General features: G+C 34.9%; 1 protein-coding gene across 7 annotated transcripts in view; it reads right to left on the bottom strand.

The window, feature by feature from the left end:
- Window positions 1-16,579, bottom strand: part of N4bp2 (NEDD4 binding protein 2) — a 75,710-nt gene that overhangs the window by 47,669 nt on the left and 11,462 nt on the right. For 2 of the 7 annotated variants that reach the window (XM_047566305.1, XM_047566301.1), the window contains exons 3-6: window positions 14,601-14,680; window positions 12,599-12,945; window positions 7,732-8,884; window positions 4,210-4,334 (exon numbers count right to left, since the gene is read on the bottom strand). In XM_047566305.1, coding sequence (XP_047422261.1) covers window positions 4,210-4,334; window positions 7,732-8,884; window positions 12,599-12,827 — 1,507 coding nt within the window. In that variant the 5' untranslated portion in view covers window positions 12,828-12,945; window positions 14,601-14,680. Of the gene's footprint in view, window positions 1-4,209; window positions 4,335-7,731; window positions 8,885-10,358; window positions 10,451-12,598; window positions 12,946-14,600; window positions 14,681-16,579 lie in introns of those variants that run through there. The other 5 variants (XM_047566302.1, XM_047566306.1, XM_047566304.1 and 2 more) reach the window with 5 other exon arrangements.

Consider the following 16,579-nt stretch of genomic DNA (forward strand, 5'->3'; position numbering starts at 1 on the left):
ATTGTTGATGAACTTTATTTATATGCAGTGCTGAAAATCAATCTCAGTGCCTCACACATGCTAGGCAAGTGCTCTACCACTAAGCCACAACCCCCAGCCCCTAAATATCACTTTTGAGGACATGAAAATTTAAAGAACAGGTCAATGTTGAATAATAAATACGGAAGTTATGTAATAATCAGAGAAAATTTACACCATGCTAAAAAACACACTGGCCAGACACAGTGGTGCACATCCATAATCAAAGCGGTTTGGGAGACTAAGGCAGGAGGATCCCAAGTTCAAAAAAGGCCAGCCTCAGCAACTTAGCAAGACCCTGTCTGCAAAATAAAAAAACAGAAAGGGCTGGGGATATGATTCAGTGGTTAAATACCCTGAGTACAATCTCTGATACCAAAAAGAATAAAAATAGGGCTGGGGTTGTAGCTCAGTGGTTCAGCACTTGCCTAGCATGTGTGAGGCACTGGGTATAATTCTCAGCAGTGCATATAAATAAATAAAATAAAGGTCCATCAACAACTAAAAATATATTTTAAAAAAGTAAAAATAAATATTTACATGGCACTCTACATTAGATTCTGAAACAGAAAAGGACTTTAATGAAAAGTTAAAAATCTAAAAGTCTGGAGTTAATAGTAATGTACCAATGTTAACTTCTCAATTTTGATGAATGTACCATAGTTACATATAAGTTGTTAACATCAGGGGGAAATGGTTGAAAGATATACAGAAGCTCTCTACTATCCTTGTAACTTTTCAATAAATCTAAAATTATTCTAAAACAAAGCTTTAAAACAAAAAAATCATGTACATCTAAAAAAGAACCAAAAAAACTATAAATGCACACAAAACATGCAATGATTTGAAATAAAGAAAACATGATATACTACTGTTTTGGGGTTTTTTTCTTTTTGTTACTGAGAATTGAACAGGAGGTACATAATTACTTAGCCATATCTCCAGCACTTTTTATTTTTTGTTTCGTGACAGGGTGTCACTAAGTTGCTAGGACTGACTTTGAACTTGTAATTCTCCTGTCTCAGCCTCTTGGTTACTGGGATTACAAGCATGTGCCACCATGCCTAGTTATCACATATTATTGTATAAGGGATTTTCTTGTGGAACTAACTTTTTTTGCTCAAAGAATTCGACCATTCAGGAAATTAACACTGCACTAGAACAAAAAAAGTCTACAAGGAAATTATTTGAACATTTTTAATGTTCTGCCAAATCTCTTACAATTCAATAATGAAAAGACATATACCCAACTTTAAAATGGGCAAAGACTAAGAACAGACATTTCTCTAATCAAAAGTACAAAAGGCCAATAAAAGTATACAAAAAGATGTTCAACATCTTTAGTCACCAGGGAAATAAAAATCAAACCACAATGAAATACCCCTTCACACTCACCAAAATAACTATTGTCAGAAAGATAATAATTGTTGGTGAGGATTTGGATAAGTTGAAAACTATTAGTGGCAATGGAAAATGACAGCTGCTTTGGAAAACAGGCTAGGAATTCCTAAAAAGATTTGACACAGACATGCATGTTTACAACAGTTTTTTTTAATATAGCCAAAAGGGAGCAACAACCAAATGTCCATTAACTGATGAAATGATAAATAAAATGTGACATATCCATACAATGGATCTTATTCAGCAATTAAGAATGAAGTACTAAGACGTGCTACAACGTGGATGGATCTTGAAAACATTATGCTAACTAAAAGAAGCCAATCACAAAAGACCACATACTGTATGATTCAATTTATATGAGTAATATAAATTGAGCCACAATAGGCAACCTATTGAGATAGAAAGTAAATGGAGGGCCTGCGGTTGTGGCTCAGTGGTAGAATGCTTGCCTAGCAAGTGTGAGGCACTGAGTTCGATCCTCAGCACTACATAAAAAATAAATAAAACGAAGTTAAAAAAAAAAAAATGGGTGCTCAAGAATGAGACACACTTTAAAAAGAAAAAAAAAACGAACAGAGAAAATAAGGAATGACCACTAATGGGTACAGAATCTTTTTGAGGTAATAAATGCTCTAAAATTGATTGTGGTAATGGGTGCACAACTTTGAATATTAAATTCTAAAAACAATTAAATTGTTCATATTATGGAATGGATGAGGTGTTCCCCAAAAGCTCACATGTGAGACAATGTGGGAAGGTTCAGAAGAGAAATGTTTGGTTGTGAGAGTCTTATCCCAATCAGGGAATTAATTCCCATCATGATTAATTAATTAACTGAGTGGTAACTGAAGTGACAGAATGGAGCTGGAGGAGGTGGAAATTGGAGGTGGAAATTGGAGGTGTGGCTTTGGGGTATATATTTGTATCTGGCAATTGGAGACCCCACTCTTTCTGCTTCCTGATCATAATGTGAGCTGCTTCCCTTTCCCACACTATTCCACCATGATGTTCTGCCTTACCTAGAGTCCCAAGGAATGGAGTCTGCTGTCTATGGATTGAGACCTCTGAAACCATGAGCTCGCAAATAAAATTTTCCTCCTCTACAATTGTGCTAGCGGGGTCCTTTAGTCTCAGTAGTGAAAAAGCTGACTACAACAGTCCAATTTAAATGAGTGAATTATAAACCCACAAATTTTTATCCTAATAAAGTTACTTAAAAGAATTTGGGTGGCAGGGTATGGTGGCACATGCCTGTAATCCCAGCCGCCTGGGAGGCCAAGGCAGGAGGACAGCAAGTTCAAAGCCAACCTTGGCAAAAGCAAGGCACTAAGCAACTCAGTGAGACCCTGTCTCCAAATAAGATACAAAATAGGGCTAGGGATATAACTCAGTGGCCAAGTACCTCCCCGAGTTCAATCCCTGGTGCCCACAAAAAAACAAAAAAGAATTTGACCTATTAATGTATTATTTGATTATTATTATTATCGCTATGGTTGTTGCTGTTATAAGGCTATTTGATCCAGTAACATCCCCTTTTACAAACCAAAGATACTAGGCCTTGGAGTGAATAAACAATTTGTACAAGATTACACAACTAGTATCTCGCAAATCCAAACTTGATCACCAGCACATCATAGTGCCTCTTTTACTTTTAGCTGTGTTTGTAATTTCATATTCCTGAGTTCTCACTTTTTTAGCTCAAGAAAGAATATATAAACACTTCACAATGCCCAAAGATGCCAAACTCAAGTATCACCCTCAGAGTGCATTTAACATAAAAGTACATTAAGTAAAATACTATCTGTATGTCTTAGTAGGAAATTCCCAAACATAATTCAAATTATGCAAATAATTAAAATCTAATAATAAAGTCACCTTCAGTGAAAAGACTGCTGTATTAAAAAGGAAATAAAGTTTCACCTATGATCACCCTGCAGATTAAGTTTGAAGAGGGCCATTTAGACTACCCTTTATAAAAATGAAACCACTATAGGGAAGACCAGTGGTTACAAGGCAAATTCCATTTTAGAAAATAGGAACCAGAGCATACTAGATACTGTAACCTCCTTGAGTTACTGAAACTCAAGTAGAAAAGTAGATTTATTTCTCACAAGATCCCCATGGATTAAATAAAACTTAAATGTGCCATATAATATTGCAAGCACTTATAAAAATTATTTTAATTCTTATAACCCTGTGAAATAAAACTATCTTGTTTACTTCTTACTACATACTATGGTTTGGATAGGAGGTGTCTGCCCAAAAGCTCCTATTAATTCAGAATACTCAGAGGTAAAATGATTGCATTATGAGAATTTGTGACCTAATCAGGTCAAATGAAATGACTGGATGGTAACTATAGGCAGATGGGGCATGCCTGGAGGAGGAGGGTCACTGAAGGCATGTCCTTGAAGGATTGTTCTTCCTGTGAATCCCACCCCCATCCCATTTCCTGTATCCACCATGAGTTGAGCAACTTTCCTCCACTGGGCCATCATTTTGACCCAGAGCAATGGAGTCAACCATCTAGAGACTGAAACCTCTGAAACCATGAGCCCCAAATAAACTTTTCCACCATTAAGTTGTTCTTGTCAGGTGTCTTAGTCACAGTAACAAAAAAGCTAACTAAAACAATATGTAATATAAGTATATTAATATAAATTTATATATATTTTATAGCTATAGAATTAAAGATATAAATTCTTTAAAGTTTTTCAAAATACAAACACTAAGTGAATTTTCCTTTTATATTACTCTTAATATTACCCATAATCTCATGTCTATTCTTACCACGATTCTGGTTCCATTCATGTGCTTCTCCTAAGTACTTTACATCAAACTGGTACTGTCCATTTATATAAAAATAATCATCAGTACTAAGAATGACTCCACTTGGATTATCCTCTTGCAAAGTTCTGTGAATGACAAAGGGAATTATTTTCATTAATTTTCCTTCCAAAATTCTCCTTCCTACTTTTACAGTCATAATTCAAATAAAAAAAATTTAGGTACTAAACTTACAAGAGTGAAAACATTATAATAATATTCAAAGAAATCATACCAAAATCCTCTAAGCAGAAGTTTGATTCCAAAAAACTGGGCTAAGGCACTTTGATTTACGTAATATTCAGAAACATTTTTAACATTATAAAAACTTATAATTAACTATAAAGGTATGAAGATTAGTAAGTTTTTAATTACCAAGAATATCTGAAAACTAAAAATGCTTTAGGGCTCTGTCACAAGCATTCCCCTTGTCTGATCACCTGAATCACACTTATCTATTTCACCCACTTTAAGGTCATTTCAAAGCAGGCAAGTACTAAGAGAGAACTAATAATCAAAAATAGGGCTGGGGATATAGCTTAGTTGGTAGAGTGCTTGCCTCGCAAGCATGAGAACCTGGGTTCAAATCCCCAGCACCACAGAAAAAAAAAAAAAAAAAAAAGGAAGAAGATGGCCACACATGGTAGCACTTGCCTGTAATCCCAGGTACTTGGGAATCTGAGGCAGGAGGATCACAAATTCAAGCCTAGCCTCTTGATTAGCAGGACCCTATCTCAAAAATTAAAAATAAAAAGGACTGGGATGGTTCAGCATCCCTGGGTTCAATCCTCAGTACCAGAAAGAGGAGGAAATATAGATACAGCTCTTTGCATGTTACTATTAATTAAACAAGTATGCCAAAAACACCCAAAATATCATGTTAATAGATTATCAATCTAATCTGTTAAAATTAAACAAACTTAAGGTAGTGTTGTGGGTAGGTTTTTTATTTCTAACATCTCTTCTGATTCTGGAATTTACCTTCAATATATTTGGGGTACACACAAAAAAGAAACAAAAATTGTAACCATACTTTTAAATTCTTTACACTCATTCCCCAATTTCTCTCCTTCTCTTAACTGCTTCACTATTGAACCTTCTAAACCCATCTTCCATCTTCATGGGACAAGAAAATTGTTTGAGGGGTTTTGTTTATTTGTTTTGGTACCAGGGATTAAACCCAGTGGCACTTAACCACTGAGCCACATCCCCAGCCCTTTTTTTTTTGTTATTGTTTAATTTAGAAACAAGGTCTCCCTGAGTTGCTTGGGGCCTCACTATGTTGCTGAGTCTGGCCTTGAACTCACGACTCTCCTGCCTCAGCCTCCAGAGCCACTGGGATTATAGGCATGCATCACTGCACCACACAAAACTGTTTAAGTTATCCCTTTATGACCTTCTTTCCAATAAATCTGAAAGCCCTCTTTTCCCCCTCATTTTCCTTGAGCTCACATGCTAGTTTAATCCTGAGGACCATTGTCTCTGCAAAAAACTCAGCTTCTATGTCTCCACACTATACCACTTATTTCTCTCTCTCTGTTCAAAAAATAATGTTCCTCCTTTGGGACTTTCCATTCTCAAACTGGAGCTGCCTCTGATTCTAAAGCCTCTGAAACATAGTTCTATGATACTGTCTCACAGCTCTATTACCTTTTAAGGTATGGCCCTTCATTCCAATCTCTTTCACAATACACAATGCTGTAACTTACTACAAGTCAATGAGAAAAGCCTATGATGTACCTAAAGAGGAATATGTTTGTAAATGTATGAATAAAATATGTGAAAACTGCTGAAGTCTAGACAAGTAAAAGTTATCAAAAAGCAAATGAATGGGCTGAGAGAGCCTGTGCAACCTCCTGGTGCCTTTAGATGTTACAGACCGCTGTGTCCTCTCGGTCCTGTGAACACCCACCAAGCTCTGAAGGGAAAAACCTTCTCACTAACCATGGGATGACCTCAGAGCATGATCCCCCTCAGCAACCCTAAGTACACAGAGGGAAAATGCACAGCCCTGCAACCACTTTCTCCAGAGACATTTTCTCTTTCTCTTTCATGTTCATTCCTTTGTACTCCCAGGATACCAAAAAAAAAATTGGTTTGGGACACTCCCCCCAAAAAGCTCTGCAATAGAAGTCCAGAGCCAAATTTTGAGACATGGAACCTTATTTATTCTTGGCCTTAGGGACCTCTTCAAGCAACAACACTGAAACCAGTCCCATTTTAATGTTCTGCTACACCAGTAATTAATAACCTCAGTCCTCTTTATTCTTTTCAACTCAAACTTCAGGTTTTGTTACTCTTCCATGGTTTACACATCTTATTTTTGATCTACAATTATAATTCCTACAATAAAAGAAATATTTTTTACTTCAAAAAAAAAAACTGAAAATGAGCTAATGAAACACATTCCACAAGTAACTACGCATACTCACTAAGACTAAATATACCCAGGACCGAACAGAAAAGACTGTCCCAAGAAGAGAGAAGGGTAAACAATTAAAAATTTGGAAAGAAAAAAAGGACAGGTAAATATGTTAGGCATAAATCTTTTGCCATTTAAAGGCTAAGAGAGGTGAAAAGGAACTAAGGAAATAGTACTTTATTTTTTAATTTTTTTTTTTTTTTTTTTAATTTTGTGCCAGGGATTGAACTGGGGAATGCTTAACTACTGAGCCACATCCCCAGCACATTTTATTTTTAATTTTGAGACAAGGTCTCACTGATTTGCTTAGGGTCTTGCTAAGTTGCTGAGGCTGGTTTTCAACTTGGAATCCTTCTGCCTTGGCCTCTTGAGTCAATTACAGGTAGTACCATTGTATCCAGAGAAAATAGTACTCTTGAAGGAGTGCCACTAGAACTATAACAAGGCTACTTCTAACCTTGACTCTGGTCTCCCAGACCAAGGCACTCAACACTCACCTTAACTACAAAATGAACAAAAATGAATAGCAGAAAATAATTGAGAGTACTGTTTTCAACCAATAAATCACTGAAAAATTTGAAGATCTCAGACTACCAGTTTTAATCCAATACTCTTACCTTGAAATCACACATTTCTAAAATATTGTTTAACAACCTACTATAATCCCAAACTTCCAACTACCAGTAGAGTTCATGTAAGACTTTCTTTCCATGAATGCAAAATTAAATCTGGCTGTTTAATTCCATGATCAAAGTTGAACTCGTCTTTCTCCCACTCAAATTAGCTCTCCTCCACAGAAAGTTATTCCTGTTGATTTCACAAGGTCAAATATTAGAACCATCTTTAATTTTTTCTTCTATTCTTTCAAAGGTATTCTGAGAGGAAATTTTCCAATAAAAATTAATGGAGAAAAAAGTGTTATTATCTACAAAGTTCAAAAAAACAAGTTAAAAAATACCTTATGGGTTACTAAACATCTCTACCAAGCAAAGCATTTTGCATATTCACACTATCTATTCAGAGTCATCCATCATACTTTCTAGAATTCAACTAAAACCTCTTACCTCGCCAAAAAAGATTTTCCTGATCCTGGAAGGCCTCTGAGAAGAACAAGAACTTGTCCAACATATGATGTTGTCTTCTTTCTTACAACTGGAGTTTCTTGTACTTGATAAGCACTTGTTCCCTCTTTGTTTCTCCAAACCTTTGTTGGGGAAGTGTGAGAAATGATCGAGGGTGGAAATGTGTAGCTGACGGGTCTCCAGTGTGCAGTTGTGGTTACAACAGGAGCCACAAACCCATGACTTCCTTGAAAGAGGTCAAAAGCAGGAATTATTGGATTCCACATTGGTGGAGGTGGAGGAGGAGGAAGCAGTAAAGGCAGAGGAGTAAGTACTGGGCAGTAATTCACATCCTTCCCCTTCGGTGGTAGTTCAGTATGTTTGTGTGGCTTGAAACTGAACCCTTCAGAAGGTACAAAAATATCAGAGACAGAGGTCGACTTCTGATCCCCAACAGTATCTGGCAAATCACACCCTGGATTTTGCACAGGAAGGTTTAAAGAACCCTGAGGTTCATTAGCATCCAAATTAACAGGGGCTTCGGAAAGTTGAGCCTCAACACAGTCAGATTCTAAAAGCTCACCCTGTATCTGATTAAGATTGCTACAACCCACAATAGAGTCATTTGCTGAATTTAAAGAACTATTGAGAAGAGAATCTTCTGAGTTATTACCTTCCAAAGCCAAAGTGTTATCCTTTATAAAACTTTTGGACCCATTCAAAACTGAATGTGAAGTTAACGGGTTTGAATTTACCTTAGAGGCAGAATTTTCTAAATTCTCACTGTTTGCATCCATATTTTGCGTAGAATGGACAGGAGTTGAACTACTTGAATGTGAATTTATAAACTTACTTGGGTCATTAAAATTATTAACATCTTGCAAAGGCAAAAATGAGTATACTTGGTCATCAGGAGAAGAGTTCAATTTCTCAAAAGCATTTTGTATTAAGGAATCCAAGTCCTCAGTCAGCTGCATATCCAGAAATGAATCCATCTTCAAATCTTCACTCTCTTCTTCAGGAGGATACTTCTCCATTATTTCACTTCCTGTTTCAATTGGCTGGTTCTCAGAAGCAACAAAGGTTTGTGAAGATGATTCTTCTATCTTGGCATCAGAGGCAGATAATTCTAATAAACAATCCATGGCATTTTCAACTGTACCACAAGAACAACAACAACAACAACAACAAAAATACATGTAAATACTGAAAAAGTAAGACATAACTTCATTAAAATCCAGGGAGAATACTGGATTTTTGCCTTGAAAGAAATACAAATAAATTTATACATATTCAAGTCATCTTTTAAAAATTAATATCTTACTAATATAACAAAGTCTGCATTAGCAAAAAAGTTTTAATGATGGAGACATGCCATGCTGTTCTGTTAGACAATAATAAACTATCATCCAGTATATAGACTTCAATTAAGTACAAATATCTGGAATTGTTTTAGGGTTATTTATAAAGGTCCTACTGTCAGTTAATTTATTCATTAATTACTTACCTACTACATGTTCTTTTAAGTATTGCATATTTTAAGTTCATATTCTAGTGAATCTAATTTATAGAGTCCATGCTACAAATTTCACTTAATACAAAAAAAAATTGTTATGAGCACGTATTACATATCAGAAATACTTTTTTTATAAAAACAAAGAGAGTCTTTACTACATTTAAAGAATTTTGCAGTTTAATGGAAACTGAAGAAAATCACATTAGAAAATAATTACATCATACTATAAATTGAATAATGCATACTTTTCAGAGTGATATAGCAGTGTACAGGAAACTAAGGAAAGATTTTACATACAGGGATATGTGAACTGGCACTTGAGGATTAAAAAGCAGCTTGCCAAATGGGAGGAAAAGATAAGCCAAGTTGGAAAACACAAAGCATGTCTGAAGTGTTAAGAGAAGCTGGTTGGAGAGTGGGCACACAGTGGTATGTCCAGTGGATAAGAAAAGAAGATAAAATTGGAAAGGGAGATGGGGTAAAATTGAGAAGGGTCCTATATGGCATGCTAAGAAATATTAATATTATGTTCTAAGGGAACTTGAAGGGAAACCAACAGTCACAGCATTTGGGATAGAAGTTCTATACAAATCGCCTCACTGAATCCTCAAAGAATACTATGAGGTATATCATCCTGGAAATAGGTGAAGACAATGAAGCTCAAAAAGTATACTGACTTGGCTCAAGTCACACAGATAGTAAGTGACAGAGCCAGGACTGGTGTGTCTGACTCCAATGCTGAGCTCTTTCTGTAATAACAAATGAGCAACCATTAGAATTTTTAAGTATTTAGGGCTGGGGATATGGGTCAGTGGTAGAACACTTGCTTAGATGCATGTAAATTCTGGGTTTGATTCCCACACCACAAGAAAAACTTTCAAAGCGTTTGAAATTTGGGGTTTTTTTATTTTACTTTTGAGGATTTTTCTCTTGTTTTGTTTTAAAGAAGATCAATGTGGAAATGGCACAGCACAGCAGGTAACAGCTCTGGTCTGGAGTCAGAACACCGGCATTTAAATTCCTACTTGCTGGCAACATCACTTTGAACAAATCAGTTAGCTTCCCTAAGCCTCACACTTCTCATTTGTAATATTGGGATAATAAAAGTACCTACCTCATAGGTTGTTGTGAGGACTAAATGAGATAATCCATGAAAAAGTGCTGTGCACAAGGACTGGCACCTAGTAAGCACCCAATTAATGTTCCCTTAAGAAGAAAAACAAAGAGGGATTGGAGGGGGCAAACCTGGCAGAAGGATCAATTAGGATATCATATCAATACTACAAAGGCAAGAAGCCCTAAAAATGGAAAAAAGGAAAAAAGAAAGAAAGAAAAAGAAAGCAAATAAGAGGTATTTCTATGGAAAAAAAATCTACATGATAGAAAATCCAGAAAAGATCAACTTAAAAAACTAGCATGTATATAATGAAAAACAGTATTAAGTAAAAATAAATACAAGCTCAAGATAGATAATTATCAAACAAAAAGAAAAGTCAAACTATTGGAAAAAATTGAAACTACAGTACAAAAACAAAAATATGAATGGACAATAAATATAAGAATTAATGAAAAATCATCTACAAAAATGTCCAATATTCCTCTTTATTAAAAAAATGCAAATTAAGGTACAATATATTACTATTAAAATCTTAAATCTACACAATGCTAAAAAGGCTGGGATGAAAGCTCTACACTTATACAGTGCCAGTGATATTACAAATCTGCATACCTCATTGGTGGGCAATTTGGCAGTGTATTTCCAAGGGTCAAAACTGCTCTTACCCTGTGACGCAGAAAATAAAACTTTGGGACTAAGAAAAAAAAAGTCAAAAGAAAGAATAGGCTATTTTTATCAAGGTGTTCTTCACAATATTAATTATTAATGAAAAATGTAGATAAATAAGTTACATCACAATTCCTCACTGGAGTACTGGAAAACTGCTGAAAATAAATGAAGGTTGTAGAACATTGAAAAAGTGTTTATGCCATATAAGTTTAAAAAACAGAATATAAAATGTCATCAATGCTATTATTCAAACTATTGAAAATACCAAATGTTTATGAACAAGGTCTACAGATGATCCTGAAAAAAGAAACAAGTTCTTTGTTAGGATATAGGATAATATGGTTTTCTTATGGTTTCCTCACCCTATGTTAATGTATATGCAACAAATTTAAAGACACCAAAATTAGAAAATAAATGTTGATATCACTTTCAAAACTCTATACACCATCATTTCTGAGCACCAAATGTACTGCATAAACCTGGTTTTCTGAATACATATCAAAATACAATAGGTAAAATATGCTCACATGACAGCTCACACAATGAATGAAAATGGAAGTATATCATGTATTGTCAAAACCTTCAAATCTTCACTTTATACTAATCATGGCCAATAATGCTAAGTATCGACATGTAATTTACTCATCTAGTCAACTTTAGACAGTCCCTCTGTCTGCAAACATACTTCTAAGCAATTTATTTCAAGTTATTAATAATCTACTCTACTGTTTTCACCAAAACACAAAAAAATTCAATCCTCAACCAAAAAGTCCTATAAGATATATGCTATTTTTTTTTTAATTAACAGAGTAGAAAACAGACTCAGAGAGGTTAGCAGAACTGAAATCCAAATTTCTTGAGTCCAAAGTCAATGTTATGAAACAATACTACTAGCCTCAATTCTTAATCAGCTCTTATTTCTATAATTATAAATAATTACCTAGTCATTCAATAAATATCTGCTAACTTCGACTATGGGTCATTTGCTATTGTACACAAGGACTGGCACTGGACTGGGGTTGAGAATATAGAAGTAAAACAAAAAGTTTTTAAAATCTCTGTCTTCATGGAGCTTACATTCTAAGACACTGGCTCTCAACCATGTACAATTTTGTCTCCCAGGGGACAAATGACAATATAGGGAAATATTTATAATTCTCACAACCAGGGGTCGGGGTGCTACTGGCATCTAGTGAGTATAGGCTAAGGATGCTACTAAACATTCTATAATACACAGAAGAACCATTCACAATGAAGAATTAACAGTCCAAAATGTCAACAGTGCCAACCTGTTCTAGGGGAAAGATAAGAAGAAATAAAATGTAGAATAATATCTATACATGCATCTCACATCTAGAACTATACATTTTTTAAGAGTAGAAACTATGCTTTATTCTTCTTCTCAGTCCTCCTAATACCAAACTACTTAGTACCTTGCCCCATGGCAGGCGCTTAGAAAATGAACAAAAGGGAATAGTACAGTTACTTTTCTATATTACTACTAATCATAGCATATATATGAAGTCTTCTTATTAGACGCAAAGGGTTCAAACTGAACTTTTTCTCACCTTTGAAATCACATTCAGAAAGCATCAAATACACTACATCAGGATCCAGATCAGAAAACATCTCTGAGATACTGGTGAAGAGTTCTTCCTGATCAATGTTTGTCTCACACACGGAAGGAAGAGTAGTGGTTGATTCCTCATGACTAGCAAGACTGGATACGACAACTTCCTTAGAGTTTGCAGTCTTCAGAATAGGATTTCCCCCAAGATTTTTCCTTTTCCTTGGCATTCTGACTTCCAAAACTAAAATGTTTCCCTTTTTTAAAAAAATTTAAGATGTTTGATATTAAATCATAATTCAAAGAAAGTATCATTAAAAATCTTGCACAATCCAGTGGTAATAGGACCTAAAATAGAAAGTAAAAACACTCAGGCTATATAGTTATATTTCTATTTCTAAAACTGGAATGACATCATTATTTAATGCTAAGAAAGTACCATCGACTCTGGCAGCAAAGCCAAAAAACAGATGAACAATTTCTCTCTCCAAAATATTCCAGTGTTGCCAGGATTGAACATGTTAAATAAAAATTAAAATATTAACAAAACATAATATATTTCAGAATAGTAAATATACTGTATAAAACAGTGACTACACTGTTTTAATACCATTATTTCATTTTAAACACATAAAACAGCATCCAAAAATAAAATTAGAATGCCTATTGAATTTACACTCATATGTCTAATAGGCATCATAAACTTAACATGTCCAAAACTGAGCTCCTGATCACACCCTTTGAACCTGTTCTTTCCAGTCTTTCCCATCTCTGTTAATGTACCTCTATCCTTCTAATTGCTCGTGTCAAAAATCTTGGAATCATCTTCGACTCCTCTCATCCCACATCCAACTGGTAAGCCAATTTTGCTAATGCAACCCACAAAATATATTCTGGATATGATCATTCTTTACCATCTTCACTGCTACCACCCTAGCCTCAGCTACCTCAGACTCTCACCTGGATTAATCTGACAAATCAATCTCCCTACTTCCACCCTTGCCCCTTCAGTCTATTTAGCACGGCAGGCAGAGTGACTCAATTAAACCCTAAGCTGATTCATACCCCTTTCTTCTCCTACACTATCCACTAGCTTCACATCTCATGCACAACGAAAGCCGGAGCCCTTAAAATGGTCTTAATCCAGAAACTTGTTACCTCTGTACTGTCATCTCCAGATCCTCCTTCTCTTTTTCATGCCACTTCAGAACCACTTAGCCTCCTTGCTTTTATTCAAATACATGAGCCATGCTCATACCTGGGAACCCTTACACCTTGGCTCCTGACACCTGAAATACTTTTCCCCCAAGGTACTTAAAAGATATATTTCCTCACCACCTTCTTATGGTTATTCAAATGTTACCATCTTAGAAAGTCCTCTAATTCCTTTCTCTACCTGAATTTTTTTGCCTAAGACTTACCTTCTAACATAGTGTATGTTTTATTAACATTGTGTTTACTATCCACAATCCAGTAAAATGTAAGCTCCACAAGGGCAGTGACTCATATATTGGGAATAAAACTACAGAGAATTTATTGTTTCCTCTGCTTGGATGTATCCAATAGACACTTCAGACTTAACATATTCTTCCCAAAATCCACTCTAACCATCTAGTCTAACTACCATCATCTTTCACCTGTATTCCTGTCTCCTAACTCATCTCCCAGTTTGCACCCTTGTCCCCTAAAATCTATTTTACAACGTAAATCAAACTGAATCAGGATCTATTTTAAATCCTCAAGTTGTTCTCCATGTCACTTGGAATAAAAGCTAAAGTTCTTTCAGTGGCTTCCCGTCCTGCTAACCCTGCTCTTAATTTACTTTTCCCCAAATATTTGCATTACTAACTTCCACACTCCTTCAAGTCTCTGTTCAAGTATCATATGATTTTTTTCAAACTGTCCAGTTGAAAATCAAATACCCGACTCCCTCTGCCCCAGTCTCCTCCTTCCTGTTAGCCACCCATTGCCCTTGTCACCTTCTAACATACTATAAAATTTACCTTTTAATTAAACTTGTGTCATAGCTCTCTCCACCTTCCAGAATTGCACTGTCAATATGGTAGCCACCAGCCACATGTGCCTATTTAAATTTAAATTAATTAAAATTAAATAAAATTACATTTTTATATCTTAGATATAAGTAGAATGCAGAGCAAAGAAATTATCAGAGACAAAAAAAAAGTATGTTAAATAATGATAAAGGATCAATTCACCAGGAAGACATGGCAAACCTAAAAGTCCACATACTCAACAAGAGAGCTACCAAACAGGTAGGAAAAAACTGATAGAACTGAAAGAACAAAAGACAAATTCACTGTATTAGATATTCAATACTGCTCCAATAACAATTTATAGAATTAGACAAAAAATCCCAAAGATATAGAATTCAAGAATACCAACAATTAAGAATCTAATCAACATTTCTAGAACAACAGCAGAACATACATTCTTTTCAAACACCCACAGAACACCTACCAAAACAAACCATAACCTACGCTACATAACAAAGCTTATCAAATTTAAAAGAACTGAAAAGCATACAATTTGTTCTCCATAGAGAATCAAACAAGTCAATAACAAAGATAACAGAAAAATCTCCAATTTGGAGCCTAATATTCTTCTAAATAATCCAAGGATCAAAAATGAGGTATAAAGAAAAAATTTTAAAATATGCTGAACTGAATCAAAATGAAAATACATCATATCAAAAAATTCCAGAACACAGCTAAAGCAGTGATGAGTATTTAGTGCTAAACGCATACATTAGAAAAGAAGAAACATCTCAAATCAACACAGAAGCCCCCAACACAAGAACCTAGAAAAGGTAGAAGGAAATTAAAAAGGTAAGAACAGATAGCAAAACAGGAGAAAGAGAAAATCAATTTTCAGAAGTACAAACTAGTTAACTGAAAAAAATAAAATTCACAAACTTTCAGTTAAAAGAGAGAAGAAAAATTATCAATATCAGGAATGAAAAAGGAATATCATTACAGACCCCAACAATATCAATAGACTAGTAAACTATGAACATTTATACACACAGAAGTAAGTATAATAACCAATTTCTCAAAAACCACAGACTACCATACACACTCAATAGATAAAAGGCCTGTATTTGCCAGACGCAGTGGCTCAAGCCTATAATTCCAGTGGTAGGGAGGCTGAAGCAGGAGGATCACAAGTTCAAAGCCAGCCTGACCAACTTACCAAGGCCGTAAGCAACTTAGTGAGACCCTGTCTCATAATAAAAAATAAAAAATGGCTGGGGATGTGGCTCAGTGGTTAAGCACCTCTGGTTCAATCCCTGGTACTAAAAGAGAAAAAAAAAAAAAAAGACGTATAATTTTAAATGAAATTTAATACACGATTTTAAAACTAACAATAAATAATTTATCTATCTCAGTACCAAATGGAGAACTCTAACAAACATTTTTAAGAAAAATTAACATTAATGCTACACTCTTCTAGGAAATAAGGGGAGGGTACACTTTCACAATTCATTTCATGAAACTAGTACTACACTGATACCAAAATCAGAAGGCTTGGGATGTACTTTGGTGATATAGCTTGCCTAGCACACCTGATGTCCTAGGTTTGATCCCCAGCACAAAAAGAAAAAGTCAAAACCAGACAAAGCTAAAAGAAATATAGACTAATTTTCCTCTTAAAGGTAGATATAAAAATTCTTAACAAAATATTAGCAAGTAAAATTCAGTAATATGTATAACGAATTATACACCATGAAGTTTATTCCAAAGATGCAAAGTTGGTTCGATATTCAAAAATTAATGCAATCTATCATATTAACAGGTTAAAGAATAAAAATTACAACTACATCAATCAATTCAGGAAAAAATATGACAAAATTCAACACCCATTCATAATTTTTAAAAAACCTACCAGAAAAACAGGAATAGAAGGATACTTCCTCAACTTGATAAATAACATCTACAAAAAACCTACAGTTGGCTGGGTATAG

This window comes from Sciurus carolinensis, chromosome 10, assembly GCF_902686445.1.
Source record: "Sciurus carolinensis chromosome 10, mSciCar1.2, whole genome shotgun sequence".
Classification (NCBI taxonomy): Eukaryota; Metazoa; Chordata; class Mammalia; order Rodentia; family Sciuridae; genus Sciurus; species Sciurus carolinensis.